This window comes from Mytilus trossulus, chromosome 2 (assembly GCF_036588685.1).
Source record: "Mytilus trossulus isolate FHL-02 chromosome 2, PNRI_Mtr1.1.1.hap1, whole genome shotgun sequence".
In the NCBI taxonomy this organism is placed as follows: domain Eukaryota; kingdom Metazoa; phylum Mollusca; class Bivalvia; order Mytilida; family Mytilidae; genus Mytilus; species Mytilus trossulus.
The window spans coordinates 59,949,881-59,968,978 of record NC_086374.1 but is presented as its reverse complement, the minus strand read 5'-3'; the positions used below and the strand labels follow the sequence as shown (position 1 = coordinate 59,968,978).

At 32.9% G+C, this 19,098-nt stretch overlaps 1 protein-coding gene across 1 annotated transcript in view; it reads right to left on the bottom strand.

Moving 5' to 3' along the window:
- LOC134707677 (cell adhesion molecule DSCAM-like) overlaps positions 1-8,830 on the bottom strand; it is a 79,113-nt gene extending 70,283 nt beyond the window's left edge. Inside the window, exons 1-6 of the mRNA XM_063567661.1 lie at positions 8,756-8,830; positions 6,772-7,035; positions 5,835-6,146; positions 4,841-5,131; positions 3,908-4,049; positions 82-248 (exon numbers count right to left, since the gene is read on the bottom strand). Coding sequence (XP_063423731.1) covers positions 82-248; positions 3,908-4,049; positions 4,841-5,131; positions 5,835-6,146; positions 6,772-7,035; positions 8,756-8,816 — 1,237 coding nt within the window. The 5' untranslated portion in view covers positions 8,817-8,830. The remainder of the gene's footprint in view (positions 1-81; positions 249-3,907; positions 4,050-4,840; positions 5,132-5,834; positions 6,147-6,771; positions 7,036-8,755) is intronic.
- Positions 8,831-19,098: the final 10,268 nt, after the last annotated feature.

Sequence of the window (19,098 nt, the reverse complement as noted above, 5' to 3'; positions counted from 1 at the left end):
TTTAAATAATAATTGACCGTATTATCATACCTCCATGATCTTAGACAGCATACCTTATAATAATTGACCATATTATCATACCTCCAATCTGTAAGTCCGATGACTTTGAGGTTCTAGATGTGGGAATAGCATAATTGTTTGATGCTACACAAAAATATCTTCCTTCATCCTGCTTCTGTATATCTGTAAAGAATAGATTCCAGATTCCAACCACAGGATCAACAATGTAAACAGCTTGTTCCCCTGTCCTGTAATAAAAAATTACCTACTTGTATCTTTTAATCAGTAAATTTTTAGGTACATTGTATTGTCAATGCTTGATAAACTTGTTTGAATTATCTCCCCTTAAACATGTAAAATTTATTCTGATTTAGCTAAATTCTAAAATCAAAAAGCTAGCACAAGTAATCTTTGAATGCTTTCTCCCTAATGAATACTGATCTTTAATAGAAGCTTAATTGTTTCTTCATTAGTATATAATGATATTAAATAATGTATTGAAGTATACAAATTTGCTTTTTACAACAATAGGAGTTGAACCAAAATAATAAACAAGAATGTGTCCATAGTACACAGATGCCACGCCACGTACACTCTCACTATCATTTTCTATGGTCAGTGGACTGTAAAATTTGAGTCAAATCTCTAATTTGGAATTAAACTTAAAAGATCAGATCATAATGAACAGGTGTAATACATTTCAAGTTGATTGGACATTAACTTCATTAAAAACTAGCTTGACCAAAAATTTTAACCATAAACTTTAACCTGAAGCAGACAGACAGAAGAACAAACAAATGAACAGATGAACAAAAGAAGGAACAGACCAGAAACGAAAACTAGAGGCTCTAAAGAGCCTGTGTCGCTCACCTTGGTCTATGTGCATATTAAACAAAGGACAAAAATGGATTCATGACAAAATTGTATTTTGGTGATGGTGATGTGTTTGAAGTTCTTACTTTACTGAACGTTCTTGCTTCTTACAATTATATCTATAATGAACCTTGCCCATTAGTAACAGAGAAAAATATTTGGTAAAAATTTACATAAATTTACCAAATTAATGAAAATTGTTAAAAATTGACTATAAAGGGCAATAACTCCTTAAGGGGTCAATTGACCATTTAGGTCATGTTGACTTATTTGTAGATCTTACTTTGCTGAACATTATTGCTGTTTACAGTTTATCTCTTTCTATAATAGTATTCAAGATAATAACCAAAAACAGCAAAATTTCTTTAAAAATTACCAATTGGAGGGCAGCAAGCCAACAACCGATTGTCCAATTCATCTGAAAATTTCAGGGCCGATGGATTTTGACCTGGTAAACATTTTTATCCCATGTCAAATTTCCTCAAAATGCTTTGGTTTTTGAGTTATAAGCCAAAAACTGCATTTTACCCCTATGTTCTATTTTTAGCCGTGGCGGCCATCTTGGTTGATTGACCGGGTCACGCCACACATTTTTTAAACTAGATACCCCAAAGATGATTGTGGCCAAGTTTGGATTAATTTGGCTCAGTAGTTTCAGAGGAGAAGATTTTTGTAAAAGATTACTTAGATTTATGAACTAGAGGCTCTAAAGAGCCTGTGTCGCTCACCTTGGTCTATGTGAATATTAAACAAAGGAAGCAGATTGAAAATTGACTACAAAGGTCAATAACTCCTACAGGGGTCAATTGACCATTTCGTTCATGTTGACTTATTTGTAGATCTTACTTTGCTGAACATTATTGCTGTTTACAGTTTACCTATATCTATAATAATATTCAATATAATAACCAAAAACAGCAAAATTTCCTTAAAATTACCACTTCAGGGGCCGCAACCCAAAAACAGGTTGTCCAATTCATCTGAAAATTTCAGGGCAGATAGATCTTGACCTGATTAACAATTTTACTTCACGTCAGATTTTCTCTAAATTATTTGGTTTTTGAGTTATAAGCCAAAAACTGCATTTTACCCCCTATGTTCTATTTTTAGCCGTGGCGGCCATCTTGGTTTGATGGCCAGGTCACCGGACACATTTTTTAAACAAGAAACCCCAAAGATGATTGTGGCCAAGTTTGGATCAATTTGGCACAGCAGTTTTGGAGAAGAAGATTTTAGTAAAAGATATATAAAATTTACGAAAAATGGTTAAAAATTGACTTTAAAGGGCAATAACTCCTAAAGAGGTCAACTGACCATTTTGGTCATGTTGACTTATTTGTAAATCTGACCTTGCTGAACATTATTGCTGTTTACATTTTACCTATATCTATAATAATATTCAATATAATAACCAAAAACAGCAAAATTTCCTTAAAATTACCAATTCAGGGGCCGCAACCCAAAAACAGGTTGTCCAATTCATCTGAAAATTTCAGGGCAGATAGATCTTCACCTAATTAACAATTTTACCCATGTCAGATTTGCTCTAAATGCTTTGGTTTTTGAGTTATAAGCCAAAAACTGCATTTTACCCCTATGTTCTATTTATAGCCATGGCGGCCATCTTGGTTAGTTGGCGGAGTCACCGGACACAATTTTTAAACTAGATACCCCAATGATAATTGTGGCCAAGTTTCAAATAATTTGGCCCAGCAGTTTCAGAGAAGAAGATTTTTCTAAAAGATTACTAAGATTTATGAAAAATGGTTAAAAATTGACTATAAAGGGCAATAACTCCTAAAGTGGTCAACTGATCATTTTGGTCATGTTGACTTATTTGTAGATCTTACTTTGCTGAACATTATTGCTTTTTACAGTTTATCTCTATCTAAAATAGTATTCAAGATAATAACCAATAACAACAAAATTTCCTTAAAATTACCAATTCAGGGGCAGCAACCTAACAACGGAATGTCAGATTCATCTGAAAATTTCAGGGCAGATAGATCTTAACCTGATTAACAATATTACCTCATGTCAGATTGCCCTAAATGCTTTGGTTTTTGAGTTATAAGCCAAAAACTGCATTTTACCCCTATGTTCTATTTATAGCCATGGCGGCCATCTTGGTTAGTTGGCGGGGTCACCGGACACAATTTTTAAACTAGATACCCCAATGATGATTGTGGCCAAGTTTGGTTAAATTTGGCCTAGTAGTTTCAGAGGAGAAGATTTTTGTAAAAGTTAACGCAGGACGACGACGACGGACGACGACGACGACGGACGCCGGACGCCAAGTGATGAGAAAAGCTCACTTGGCCCTTTGGGCCAGGTGAGCTAAAAATGGTTAAAAATTGACTATAAAGGGCAATAACTCCTAAAGGGGTCAACTGACCATTTCGGTCATGTTGACTTATTTGTAAATCTAACTTTGCTGAACATTATTACTGTTTACAGTTTATCTCTATCTATAATAATATTCAAGATAATAACCAAAAACAGCAAAATTTCCTCAAAATTACCAATTCAGGGGCAGCAACCCAACAACAGGTTAACCGATTCATCTGAAAATTTCAGGGCAGATAGATCTTGACCTGATAAACATTTTTACCCCATGTCAGATTTCCTCTAATTGCTTTGGTTTTTGAGTTATAAGCCAAAAACTGCATTTTACCCCTATGTTCTATTTTTAGCCGTGGCGGCCATCTTGGGTGGATGACCGGGTCACGCCACACATTTTTTAAACTAGATACCCCAATGATGATTGTGGCCAAGTTTGGTTTGATTTGGCCCAGTAGTTTCAGAGGAGAAGATTTTTGTAAAAGCTAACGCCGGACGACGACGGACGCGGGACGCCAAGTGATGAGAAAAGCTCACTTGGCCCTTTGGGCCAGGTGAGCTAAAAACAACCTAAGTGGGGCGCATAAAAAGAAATGTTCATTAAACTTGTATGTGTAATAGATACTTGTTGTTTTGGAACCAAGATGAATTAGCTTAAAAAGTATTGATTGTTAAAGAGCAATAAAGATTTTACCTGTATTTCATTGGCTGGTTATTTTTGTACCATGATACATTAGCTAAAGGAAAGCTGGTTGGTGGAGAGCAGTGAAGAACAACTGGGTGCCCAGCTGTTATATACAAAGATTCTGGTTCTTCTTGGAATAAAAGGTCAATATCTGTATAAAAAAAAAAAAAAAAAAAAAAAAAAAAATGTAAAATGCATAGAATTTACAAATTTTACAGTATGATATTTTGAAAGGAATTTACAATCACAATTAATTTAATGCAGGAACATATATATTGACTGGACTTTACACTACCTAATTATAGCTGAATTTATTGTCAGGTCAGAGTCAATAAAAAACATTTTATACAAACTGACATTCGTAAATATATACTCGCTTTTATCTTAATCATTTCTAATAATATCAATAAAATGTCATTCAACTAAGCCATAAGTGATGCCTGTATATTGAACTTGTTATCTGTCACTTGATGCTGATGGCATTCCCAGCTACAGTCACAAACCATGATAAAACACTTCAAATAACATAAATCAAGCTTATGTTGGTAATTTTATATATCAAAATATATCTACTTTACAATACAACTTCATGGTATATGTTGAATGTTGAAATAAGTTGTTCATTCATTAAGCAGTTCCAATAGTTTTCAGTCAGACGCTTCCATAATCCATAAATCTCAAGAACTGTCTTAAAGTTCAGGATTTTATTCATTTTATATTGAAAAGCCTATCAGATTCATTTCAAGCTAGATATACTGTTCCAGGCCCGTAGCCAGGAATTTCCAAAGGGGGGTTCGTTTGACTCACAAACTCGACTTTAACAGTCACAATTCGAACAGAACATCGACTTTAACAGTGCTTATTTGTTTTCAAGGGGGGTTTGTCCGAACCCCCCGAACCCCCCCTGGCTATGGGTATGTGTTCCAAGGTTAATGTACTTACATGAAACTTGAACAAATACATCCTGAGTTCTGATGTGACCAAGATAGTTGCTGCCTTCACAGAAATAGTAACCCTGGTCATCTTGAATCAGTAGCACAAACTCTAAACTACCATTTGATAAGACTCTAACTCTGGAGTCAGGAACAATGACATCTTGGAGTTTGTACCATGTGATTACAGGTTTAGGGAAGCTACCTATTGCACAGTTGAGAACCAATTGAAAACTCTCAGGTGCCATCACTGAAGAATTCTGGGAAATATCTACATCTATGTATGGTTTTGTTTCTATGGCTGAAAGAAGTAACCTCTACCATTACAAACCAATTAGAAGAAATAGAAACTGTCATATTTTTAGATTTTAATAAATAATTTTTTTTTTTTTAGAATATTTAAATATTGAAATTCTGTATATCTAAAATAAATTGTGATGTTCTAATCATTATGTAAAAATTGACCTCATAGTTTTTGCATAAACAGAAACTGACATTTTAAATTTGACAGCATATTCATATAAAATATTTCCTGAAAAAGCCTTAATTAATTAATCTCTTGTGCTTGTCCATTCTTTATCAATCCTAATAATAATAAATGCAGCCAATTATTTTTCTTCTGAATTTACAGTAATGAAAGAATCAAGAAAGAATGTCCTTCAAGATTCCTTGTTAAATACTTTGGAGTCTCTAGTTTCTAGATTGAGTTAGAAATATAACAGTTTGAACCCAGTTCATCAAGAATGCTTAAGAGAATTGGTGATCAGTACAGTATTTGTAAAATATCCCATATGTGCACATCTTCATTACATAAACAAACATTAAAGAATATCTAAAGGGTATACATCAATTTTAAACCCTAATAGAATAAATTACACAAAGCAGATACGTTATTTCCAAAGTTGCTCAACATTCACTTTTCTATAACCCAGAAAACCAAAACCCTGCCAGAAATGAAAATAATTGCTGTAAAATGTATCTCAGCTAAACTGATCTATTCTTACCAGATATTTTAACCTGTACAACTAAACTCTTTACTTGTATTCCTTGGGCTGTGTTAACTGCTACACAGGAGTATAATCCAGTCTCCCTAGGTTTAGAATCCAATATAAGCTTCATGTAGTACTGTCCAATCATGTCATATAATTGTGTCCCAAATCTTGCTTTAAACTGTGAACCAGAGGTGACTGGCTGTCCATCTTTCTCCCAATAAACTTGAGGGGGTGGGGCACTTTCCCCTGTAACACATTCTAGTATGGCAGTGTCTCCTTCTGTAACTGTTACTTGTGATGGATTAGTTACAAACGGTCTTATATCTTCAATAAAAAACAATTGATTTGTTTTGAAAATCATTTAATTTGATCTGTCAACACTGTTTTTACTCATACCCAACTTTATTCGGCACAATATGGGAGATAACTCTGCACTTATTTGGCATAATATGGGACATAACCCTGACCTTATTTGGCACAATATGGGAGATAACTCAGCACTTATTTGGCACAGTATGGGAGATAACTCTGCATTTATTTGGCACAATATGGGAGACAACCCTGACCTTATATGGCACAATATGGAAGATAACTATGTTTATATCTATGAAGTTAACATTATGAACTGTTCTGTTTTTGGAACCTATTCAGTAAAACCTTCAGTAGTATACCCATCTTAGAATTTTTTATATAATATTGAGTGTGATGGATGGTTCGTCTTACATTATTTTATTTTGTGTTAAGCTCTTTCTGGTCCATTTCGTGATTATTTCATGATTTTCAAACTTGCTCGAAGTAGATAAATAAGGAAAAAGTTTAAATATTCATGATTTATATTTGTGTTATTTTTTTTATCATGAAAGTAACAAAATAAATCGCTCAGTAAACAGTAAACCAATGTTTATGATGAAAAATACAACTTCTCAAGACTGTTTAAAAATTATCTTACATGCTTGGATGAGGACTGCTGATGACAATATGTTGGTCTCTGAATGGTTACTGCTGGTCACATGACAACTGTAGTTACCAAGTTTATTTTGCTGTACATCAACTATCAAAAGGGAATTGTTGGAAAATACAGAGGCTGTCAGCTGGGTCCCATTGTGGTACCAAGTATATGTGAGGGTACCAGGTTGATCTGTTACAGCTTCACAATTCAGTACAACATTTTGTCCAAATACAACAGCCTGACTTAGTGGCATTTGTGTGAATTCTGAAAAAACAAAAACAGTTAAATCTTAAATAACGTATATATCCAACAGTTTTTTTCTGATAACTAGCATAATAAGTTATTAGATAAATATATTGGTTCTTGTGATCTTAAATATCTAAACCTCTAGAAATTTTAAAAACCTTTAAAATTTCAAGTTAATTTCTGCTAATTAAATTCTTTCAGATAAATACTAATTATAAAGTTTACTTGCACTCAATCCATTATCATCAAGTATTCCCAAGTCAAATCCAGCTATAACAAGAGGCTGTCACAACGACAGCAAACCAGATTTAATAACATTTATTTGTGTCCTGGCAATATCACAAGAACCATTACTGATGAATGGTGAGAGTGAAAATCATCAATATCAAATTTGACCTCCATTTTGTTATCATTATCAACAAATTTAAATTTGAAAAAGCTTAGATTGAATGGTTCATGAGTAAATGCAACAACGTGAATGGTAACGCCATTTTACAATCTTTCAAAAACCATAACTCCTGAACGGTAAAAGTTAAAATCGTCATTATTGAACTTGACCTCTATTTAGTCATCAGTAACAACATATAAAAATTTCAAAAGCTTTGGTTAAAAGGTTCATGAGAAAATGCACGGACACGACTGGAAACACCATTTTTCATCTTTCAAGAACCATAACTCCTGAAAGGTAAAAGTCAAAATCGTCATTATTGAACTTGACCTCCATTTTGTCATCAGTAACAACATATTAAAATTTGGGAAGCTTTGGTAGAATAGTTCATGTGAAAATGCATGGACACGACTGGAAACTCCATTTTTCAATCTTTCAAAAACCATAACTCCTGAACGATAAAAGTTAAAATCACCATTATTGAACTTGACCTTCATTTAGTTGTCAGTAACAACATACTAAAATTTTAAAAGCTTTGGTTGAACGGTTCATAAGATAATGCACGGACATCATTTGAATGCCACTCGGCCGCCCGGCCGCCGTACATCCCCAAATCATTAACCGACATTTTTGTCACAAAAATCCGGTTAAATATGAGAGAACACTCCACCAGAGACCAATTGACATAGAAATTGCATGTATAGTGAGTTTTAAAGTACCTTTGCAATTAGCACTGGAACGATAGTTTACATGCTAATAATATCCTGTCTTCCAAAAAGCTGAACAACATCTTTTACAAATCCAAATTATGTTTCATATTCAATTACAAAACTATATATCAGGTCAACCTTATTAAAATACAGACCCAAGTTTTGCTTACAAGGATCTTGCAACACTCTATTTTGCTCTCTGTTTGAGAGAATCTCTTGGAATCCTCTGGCTTTTTTTCGTTATTAAACACACATCCAAAATTAAGAAGGCTGAAATATCATTGGCTGATGATATGACAGTAAGTAGAAATGGATATCAGATCCTTGTTAGTGAAGCCGGGACACAGAATATATATTTTAATCAGATTGATAGCAGGTTATTTTTCAAAGTCCTCAAATTAATTGACAGTAGTTTGCTGAACATAAAGTTGCAAATATTTAATGTATATTCAGTGGCAAATAATATGTATTTTTAAGACGACAACAAATTAATGTGATTGAGATATGAACCATGCTTTGTACTAGACAGACATACTCAGCAAGAGTTGTTAATGATTTTTCACACATTTAAGTTTTAGACTAATTCATTTTCAAAAAAGAAACCTTAAATAGTATAAAGAAGTTTTTAAAATGTACAAACCAATGAATGCTGCTACAGGTACCACTAACAAAAAGTAGATAGTTGTATCATAGTACCACATTGTCAGTATCAATTTATTCCTGAAAAAAAATCATAGTATTTAAATAAAATTCATTTGTATGTGTCATTTGTTCTATAATAAATGAACTCCACTGTCCCCAGTTAGGGAGAGGGTTGGAATCCTGCTAATTTGTTTAACCCTGTTACATTCTGTATGTATATGCCTGTCCACCCTCAGGAGCCTGCAATTCAGTGGTTGTCTTTTGTTGATATGTTTTTCATTCATATTTTGTAAATAAATTAAGCCGTTAGTTTTCTTGTTTTACATTTGTCATTTCAGGGCTTTTTATAGCTGACTATGTGGTATTGGCTTTGCTTATTATTGAAGACCATAGGGTAACCTCTAGTTGTACATTTCTGCGTCATTTGGTCTCTTGTGGAGAGTTGTCTCATTGGCAATCATACCACATATTCTAAGTTCTTTTCTATATCTTTACGTGGTATAAAAAAGAGTATTCCTTATATTTACTGTGTATAAAAGAAAATGTGTACATATTTTTAATCAAAACAGAAATTTCTTTTTTGTTCTTTTTTTAACATGAAAAAAACACTTTCTGCACATCAACTTGAAATTTGCATTTTCAAGATCAGCAATTATGATAGACAAGTTATGTCTCCAGTACACTGATGCCCCATCCACACTATCATTTTCTTTGTTCAGTGGACCGTGAAAATTGGGGGAAATCTCTAATTTGGCATTAAAATTAGAAAGATAATATCATAGCCATAGGGAACATGTGCACTAAGTTTCAAGTTTATTTGACTTGAACTTCATCAAAAACCACCTTGACCAAAAACTTTAACCTGAAGCAAGACATACAGACGAACAGACAAACGAACAGATGGAGGCACAGACCAGAAAACATAATGCCCATAAATGGGGCATAAAAAGAACAGAGTGATGGTCAGGTAAACAGAAACTTTTTCTTTAAAACCTTAGATGTAATTACAATTGATTTACAGTAAACCAACTTATTTTCGCAAGCGATTTATTTTCGCAAGCAATTTATTTTCGCGACTTTTGCCAGTAGAAAAATAACGCGAATATAAATCGTCGCAAATATGTCAATCTTTGATCTTTCCTTAACAAACTTCATCAAGTAAATCAGATAATCGCAAAATTAAATAGCCGCGAAGTTGTCAAAAAAGGGTAAAACGCCAAATAAAGTATCCGCGAAAATAAGTTGGTTTACAGTATATATCAATATCAAATAACATCACTGAAACAGATTTTAAAGTGTTACTTTAATTATTGAAACTTTATCAAAATTGAATCCTCTTATCAAATTTTAATAAACAGAAGCCCTCCTACAATAAAGTATATCAAGAGAAATATTAATAAATCTTTAATTTATCTCACAAATTCGTCACAAGAGTATCATTACAATGACCAAGTTCTTATAAGTCATGCTAAGATATTTAATTCAAATAAGTAAAACCTAATTTGATATGATCTTCCAGTCATACATCAACCTAGTTTATTGACCAAAGAACTGCTAAGCTTTAATTTAAAATTTGTTGCTTTATCAAATATGATCCAGACTTTTCGAAAAAAAATTATCAACACAAAACAGATGAAAACTGAATTTCAGAATGGACAATCAGTGTACCAATGGAAATTCAAAATTCTAAGTGAAAGAAGCATTCTGTAATATGATTTATCGCTATATAATATTGTGTATTTTTGCTTTAATTTGTTCTTGTGAAATTTTAATATCATGCTACTTGCTTGAGATAGGAAATCATCAACAGAAACTAAGGACACACATGCTGTTGTCAATGTAAATATCAACTTAGATGTAAGCAAAATAGTGATTATAAACAAATTATTAACCAGCTACATTATTGCAAAAAATGACTGTTTATAAAAAACTACATATTTTCTGTAATGGCCCTGTTTTTTTTCTGTAATGGACCTGTTTTTCTGTAATGGCCCTGTTTTTCTGTAATGGCCCTGTTTTTCTGTAATGGCCCTGTATTAATGCCCAGTTTGTCTGTATTAAGCCCAGTTAGGGTTTTTAATAAAGTTAATAGAATTAAGTTATAAAGAGTATAGTACCTTTTCATATTCTGTTTAATTTAGTAACCAGCAACCAATATTAAAATCATATGAAACCTCAAATTAAAAAAAAATATGCATATGTTTTTTTAAACTAAATGGATAGTTTTCATAACACAACTTATGTACATATACTTTTTTCTGAGGAAAATTCTTTAATTTGTCAACCTTTAGAAGAAGTTTACTTATTTTTAATTGCTTGCTGCCAGGAAGCAATTCACAGAAATATTTTCTGTATGCATAGTGACGTAAGCGTGAATAAAATAAAAACATATTTACCTATAATTAATTTGAATTGAGTTGTATAAAAAAATTGTGTGACACATAAATTGTCGAAATACAACCATTTATCAATAAAATTACTATAACCCGATCTTGAAAATTATTTTCCCAGTCATTTGAAGTTGCTTGCTTTTAAAATGTACTTATCTTCTCCTGAATCGTCCGTATAATACAGGGTTGCATTTATTCAATGAAACTGTTTTTGTCGCCGTTTCCAATAAGCCTTTCAGTTACCTCCATTTCATGTACAATATTCATTGTGGTTTTTTTCGACAATCAGAAAAAAAATTTAAAATTTCACCAAGCGATTTGTTTTAAGTAACAGGAATATACAATGGAACAAATTTTGCACATGTAAGGTTGAAAACAAGAGGCTCTCAAGAGCCTGAATTCGCTCACCTTATTTTTTTTGGTTAAATCTCTCATCAATGATTATTTTGGCTTTTCAATTTATTTAAATGTTCTTTGAATCATCCTATTTTCTTCCAAAAAAATCATTTTCTCCTATGTTCTATTTTAGCCATAGGAGCTTTGTTTCTTGACATACAAGGAAATAAAATATAAAATTTATACTAGATACTCTGAAACTCATTTAGCCTAAGTTTGGCTGAAATTGATGCAGCAGTTTCAAAGGAGAAGATTTTTTAAAGTAAGTCAACATGATGAACAAATTGTGAAAAAAGTCTTTAAAGGGCAATAACTCCTTAAGGGGTCAATTGACAATTTTTCTTTAAAATCATCAATTCAGGGGCATTATACCTAAAAAACCAGTTACCCAATTCGGCTGAAAATTTCAGGACAGGTAGACCTTGACCTAATAAATACTTTATTGGGTTGTTTGATTCATCTGAAAATTTCAGGGCTGATAGATCTTGACCTTAAGAATAGTTTAACCCCATGTCAGATTTGCTCTAAATGCTTTCGTTTTTGAGATATAAGCCAAAAACTGCACTTTACCCCCATGTTCTATTTTTAGCCATGGCGGCCATGTTTTTTCACAAAATGGAAAATAAAACACAATCCTTATTCTAGATACCCTAAGGATCATTCAGCTAAAGTTCGGTTGTAATTGGTTCAGTAGTTTCAGAGAAGATCTTTGAAATAGTTTACAACGACGACGGACAGACGACGACGACGGACGACGACGGATGCCAAGTGATGGCAAAAGCTCACATTTCCTTTTAGGAAAGGTGAGCTAAAAATATATAAATAAATAACATTACTTTTTACCTTAACCCCCCCCCCCCCCCCCCCCCCCCCCCCCCACAAATTGTCTCTCTTTCTAATATCAAATAGCAATTAGACATGACATTTGTTGAAGAAATATGTATTTTTTTCAATTTTATTACCCCCTCCCACCCCCATCCCCCAAAAGCCCAAAAAGTATTGCAAAAGTTATTAATGTTAAAATTTAATTGATTTTTGCTTTTATAGTTTAGTTAGTGTGTGACTGTCTTGCTTTCTTTTCTACAGACATGTATGCACAAAATAGATTATTTCATTTACCTTAAACTGTATGAGGCACAATCCAACGTTTATGTTAATCTAATGCCAATTTCTTCTGGCAGACGATTTTTTTTAACATATTATTTACATCGTTAACCAATAACCATGGAATCACATTATGACATTAATTATTTATCTTTTGAGCCAATTTACTATATGATTTAGTAAGAGTCGATGTTGATTTGTCATGCTGCCCGTGCCACTGGTGTTGTTATTTGGAATGATATAAAATATTCATTAAAACTTGCAGTAACAATGAATCAATGAATCGGCTTCAGATGTAAATAAATGGGAGATAACCTAGTATTTATTGCGGGAAATATTTCCCGCAAAATTATGTATTGTAATAATCCTTACTAATATCAGAGACATATAATACATTGTATTATATGTCTCTGAGATAATATTAAACAGAACATTTAAGACTACTATAGCACACTGAAAGTAGTCTCAGTTCGTGTTTATTTTTTATCTTATAAGTGAAAATAACTAGAACTATCTGACCGACTAATTTCAGTATTAAACTAAAAGGTAAAATACATCGATGTCGGCTATTATATATAGTCTGGTCCTGATGACTTTGAAATTCGCGACAATTAATGACCTCTAAAAAATAACAACATCACTAAAAAGATAAATAAAATCTATTCTCTGATATATCTCTTACTAAAGTAAATGTGACGGATTTTCAAAGTCCCGCTTTGCAGGTTTTTTTTTTATTATTATTATTGTTTTTGATCATGTATATTGGAATTTGGGGTAAAAATAACTGAGTTGCACTTAACTAACCAATGATAAATAACTGGATATATATTTTTTATCTATATTCATGAAATATATAGGAGGGAAACGAAACCGGCAGGGGACGTGTACCATCAGGAACTATACAATCTGAAAGGAGAATTTCACTGTGAAATAGACATATAAACATTATCTCAGTCATTGAAAAAGTGGACCACCATTTAGTATTTTTAGGGCGAAGGACATGTGATTTTAGAAATAAATATTTTTGCCCAGTAAGAGCAAACAAAAAATAACTTTGCCAACTACAGAGGGAAAATGAATATCTTGCATGCATGCACCAGAGATCTTGAGAACAGATATGTACAATTTGACTGATAGTGAATATTTGCCCATTTGGGTGAAATGATGTTCATTGTAACAATGCTAGTGATTGACTACAAAAATTACAGAGGACAAATATAACAGGTATAAGTTGGTAAGCCTTGTGACAGGACTTTAAGTTTACGACCAGGCAGATTTTAACAGGAACATATAAAACATGACGCGGACGGTCAATTAGATTTACAAAGAAAGCCCAACCTATAAACTTTATGTTTATAATTGGCAGTGTTGGGGATGTCTTCCTTTCGTCAGTTATACTATAGTCTTTATCATTTACTAAATGAATATTGTAATACCTAAGAAGGCCGAATAAATTAACTTGTTTAAAGGATCAAGTTGAGAAAGTATTTGAAGCCACACTTTTCTACATTGGTTAGAGATATAGGAGGCTTGGGATCTCACAAACATGTTTAACCCCGCCGCATTTTTGCGCCTGTCCCAAGTCAGGAGCCTCTGGCCTTTGTTAGTCTTGTATTATTTTAATTTTAGTTTCTTGTGTACAATTTGGAAATTAGTATGGCGTTCATTATCTGACTGAACTAGTATATATTTGTTTAGGGGCCAGCTGAAGGACGCCTCCGGGTGCGGGAATTTCTCGCTACATTGAAGACCTGTTGGTGACCTTCTGCTGTTGTTTTTTTATTTGGTCGGGTTGTTGTCTCTTTGACACATTCCCCATTTCCATTCACAATTTTATTACATGAGTCAAGTTTATATATATGCTATCAGAATGACAACATGAACTGAATAAAGAGACACTTAATTAGGGTAAAACTCTACTACGAGACAAAAATATACGGGGATTCAAATATTTAACGTTTTTAAACATTTCCAAACGCGGTCAAAATTCAGAGATGTTATGAACTTATTCGACGGTACATCTGACTGCCGGAGAATGAACTCGGACATTCGACGTTCACTTCTTGTGAAATGGAAACAAACAGAGATTAAAAAGGGTTGTACTTTCCGCAGCTTTTGAATGGTCGAGAGTCACAAATGACCCTTCGTAATTTAAAAGGTTTTTAAGTGCGTGGGATAAAATCACTATTGACTAATTCATTTCCAATACATTGTTTCATCTTTATCACTTTTTGTGGTTATTTCCAAGTAACACCTGAGTAGGGCGTTAATTTCTTTAAATTCATTAATTCACATCTATTGGCCTTAGTTCTGTGATGTTTAGGGTTGAAACATTTAAACAGTGTACTTATACAATATTGTGGTTTTTTGTTTATAATTTATATGTTTGCTTCGAACATTTACTGCGTAGAAAATTGGTTACTCATAAATGATAATGCCGAGATAAGTTGACTTTTTCTACAGAGTTCATGATCATCTAGGAATTTATCAATTTTGCTACAAACAACCCCTCATGGTAGTTTGTATGTTAAAGAATGAACTTTGATCATGACATTATAGATGTAATACCCATGGGTATTACATTTATGATCATAGTTAAGTTACCATATATATATTTCAACATTATTTTTTTTTAATTTCACACTCTTTAGAAATGTATTTTTGTTCAAACAGTTAAGGAGCTCGCATTTGATTTTGATTTGGCTATAGGATAAAATTTGGAAAAAAAGGCAAAACAGGAGTTTTATGTAAAAAAAAAAGAAGGCTGGATGACTTTTTTCACACTCTTTAGAAATGATTTTTGTAAGGTAGCTACCATTTGATTTTGATGGGGAAAGGGGGAGGCGCTTGAATGAAATTTGAAAAAAAAGATAGGACACGAGTTTTAAGTAAAACAATAAAGGCAGGATACCTTTTTAGCAAAAAAAGGGGACAGGATGACAATTTATGTGAAAAAATGTTGGTCCGAATAGAGTGAAAAATAAAATGGCAGGACAGAGATTACACATAAAAAATGGAGGACAAAATGTTTCCTTCTAGATCCCCCCTTTTCCGAAACAAATTAATTGGAAGCTCCATTAGATTTTTCATAGAATGATTCATTGTTGTTTGCTTCACATCTAGCAGTTAATATTACATGAGTTATCAGAACTTATGCAATAGTACGATCGACTTAAAAAGCAGACTAGCAATTTAAATTGCCTCTTAAAAATTAGGGTGTGCTTGATAGTTAAAGACATTTTGCCTAGTGATAGTGCATCAAAACTACCCTCTTACAGTTGTTGGAAGGATTTATTAAAATTTAAAGAGAGTGACCCTTTACTTACACGAGGCTTTGAATTTAATGCAACAGATATAGTGGTCCTTTACATACACGACGGTTCGGATTTAAGGCACTTAACGTTCGCATCTGACCAAACGTGTCTGCATTTATTCATTCCACATAACCCTCTTTAGCATAGATAAGGGCCTGCCGGGAGAAACAGGAGTTACCATATTCATATAACTGAGTCAAACATTGGGATTGATTTTTATATACACAAATTTATCAGAAATTAAAGAAAAAATACACTATAATGATATAAGAAGATGTGTTATGAGTGCCAATGAGACAACTCTCCATCCAAGTCACAACTTGTAAAAGTAAACCATCATAGGTCATAGTACGCCCTTCAACACGGAGCCTTGACTCATACCGAACAGCAAGCTGTAAAGGCCCCCAAAAATGACTAGTGTTTAACCATTCAAACAGGAAAACCAACGGTCAAATCTATATAAAAAAACAAGAAACGAGAAACACTTTTGAACCATATCAACAAACGACAACCACTGAACATCAGGTTCCTAACATAAGACAGTTGCGAACAAATGCAGTGAGATTACACGTTTTAAAAGGCACCAATCTTCACCCTTTCCAGAACCAATGGCGTAACATCACAACATAAAAATACACACTGTAAAATATCTATTGAAATAGCTTAACTCAATCAAAAGACATATTGATAAAACAAGTGAACATACACTGAACGAATAAATTTGAGCTATGGCACAATGTAAATACAAAATTAATTCAAAAACAAGTCTGAATATAGATATTGAATCATTATTTAATATATTAACTATTCTTCCAAAAAATCCACGTGTCTTTACAATATGTAAAGCTTTTTAAAATCTCCAAACTTAACTGAAACTATCAATTATCTGCCATCAATACTATTTCCAAAGTGACTGCATAACGTGAAAATGTAACTCAAAACCGAGCTCGAAACAACCACTGGGGAGATTCTTTACCTACACTGTACTAGGGTAGTAACATTAACTAATGTTAATTGTGTGGTAGAAATTCCAGAAACAGCCATATCTTACATTTCTATTGTAATCGCCGGGATTCCCCCAAAACGTTTTTTTTTAAATATATATTGATAAAGTACAACTTAAAATAAATTTGAATTCCACATATAAACATACTCCAAACATAAGACCAAATATGTCCCTTTGTATATATTTTTCTTTGTTACTGAAATAATGCCACAATGGCTATTATTGATCAGAACTCGTTGTTTTATAGAGAAAATGTCATAGGTCATGCATGTTTAAAGTACCGTTGCTTACATTTTTGTACTTTTTCTTTCATTCAGCAAGGCTAGGAAGAACGATTGTTTATAGCCACATGCTGATTGATTGTTGTTTGCTGAATGTTCAGTACCATGCAGGTGGTGTTGAAGCGTAAGTTCCCCAAGGTTTTACAGGTTATAGGACTAAAAAGATTTGGGGAATAAACCCAGTGTTTGATGCATAAGCAACTGAAAATAAATTTATATTCAAAGACTCTTTTTTTGTATAAAGTATCCTGAATTTCTTTACTTGTGTTGGAGATATTTTGATTAAAATATTACAGGGTTATAATTAGATTTAAAAATACCTACAGGAATTTAAATTGCGACAATGGCATGTAACCTATTTATGTCTAAGTGCTAAATAACCGTTTTAGCTAAGGAAGAAAATACAATGCCGCTTGATTAAAAACTTTATAAATACATTGTTGTGGTATTTAAGTACATGTATTTGTTTTTATTTCATCTATTTTCAGCACTTGTTAGATCTGTTTGTGGGTCTTCATGGGCTTTTTTGTGCATGGTTGATAGGAACGTTTGCTTCTCAACCCATGAAAAGCACATAACTTTGAGACTGAACCCCAAATCTTTGATGATATTAAATATGTGGTATGATTGCCAATGAGACAACTCTCCACAAAAGACCAAAATGAAACAGAAATTTACAACTATATGTCACCGTACGGCCTTAAACAATAAGCAAAGCCTTTACCGCATATAGTCAGCTATCAAAGGCCCCGAAATAGCAATGTAAAACAATTCAAGGCATATATATAGAACAGCGACTAATATAGAATCATTTTCTAAACAGTGTGGTCCTGGCCATTGATTGACGACCTAAATTATCCCATTGACTGGGACAGATTAGGTGAACGTTTGTCTGTAACGAGCATTGCTCACTTCTGACTTATTATAGAATTTAAACTGTGGGGTCACCAAAGGTTCTTAACGCCTTTAATAATAAAATAATTCGAAAAATTATTCATGGATTAACCTTTATGTTTTGATTTATATTATTGATATAAATCAACACATCGTATTATTCTGGATTCGTTTTTCGAATTGCTTTATTTAGGTATTGAGACCCTTTGGTGACCCCACAGATTCAGTGTCTTTAACAAGTACATAGTGAGCAGTGATTGTTACCGACAAACGTTCACCTATTCTGTCCCAGTCAATGGGATAATTTAGGTCGTCAATCAATGGCCAGGACCACACTGTTTTGAATATGATTCTAAATATATCTGTGTGTATTCATTGAAAAATAAATAATTCGTTGATTTTATCTCAAAACAAAGTGCATGGCTAAAACAACGAAACTCCATTAACTTATTCATTCAATACCGATGACAACCAAATGCCTCTCTTATATTGGTAATATGGAAGCTCTTAACTTTCACTATTACAAACAGGACTGCCTTTCTTTCCAATAGTATTTTTTTTCCCATAGATTTATTGTGACATTATCAGCTGATTCGATATGCGACTATTTACACTGACGTCTCATGCAGATTTCAATGAGTGTAATATTTTCCTTACACAAATTTAACTTTGACAGCATTGGTAGATTGTTCAAAACTTTTACTTAATTTTAAAACTAAATAAACTTTGACATGAGGAAAAGGTAGCATTTCTAATTTTTTTTTCTTGTTATATTAGACTTACTGATAACTGTTTACTTGTGCAATTATACGTCGTCTGGTTTTTTTCAGCTGATCACTAACTTGCTAGTTTATATATAGTTTTATTGAATCAACGCTAAAATGTTTTCTTGTATGCATTAAAATGTTGCGTATCCTTATTTTTGGGCTTGAACAAAAAATTTCTTCGTGTAATGG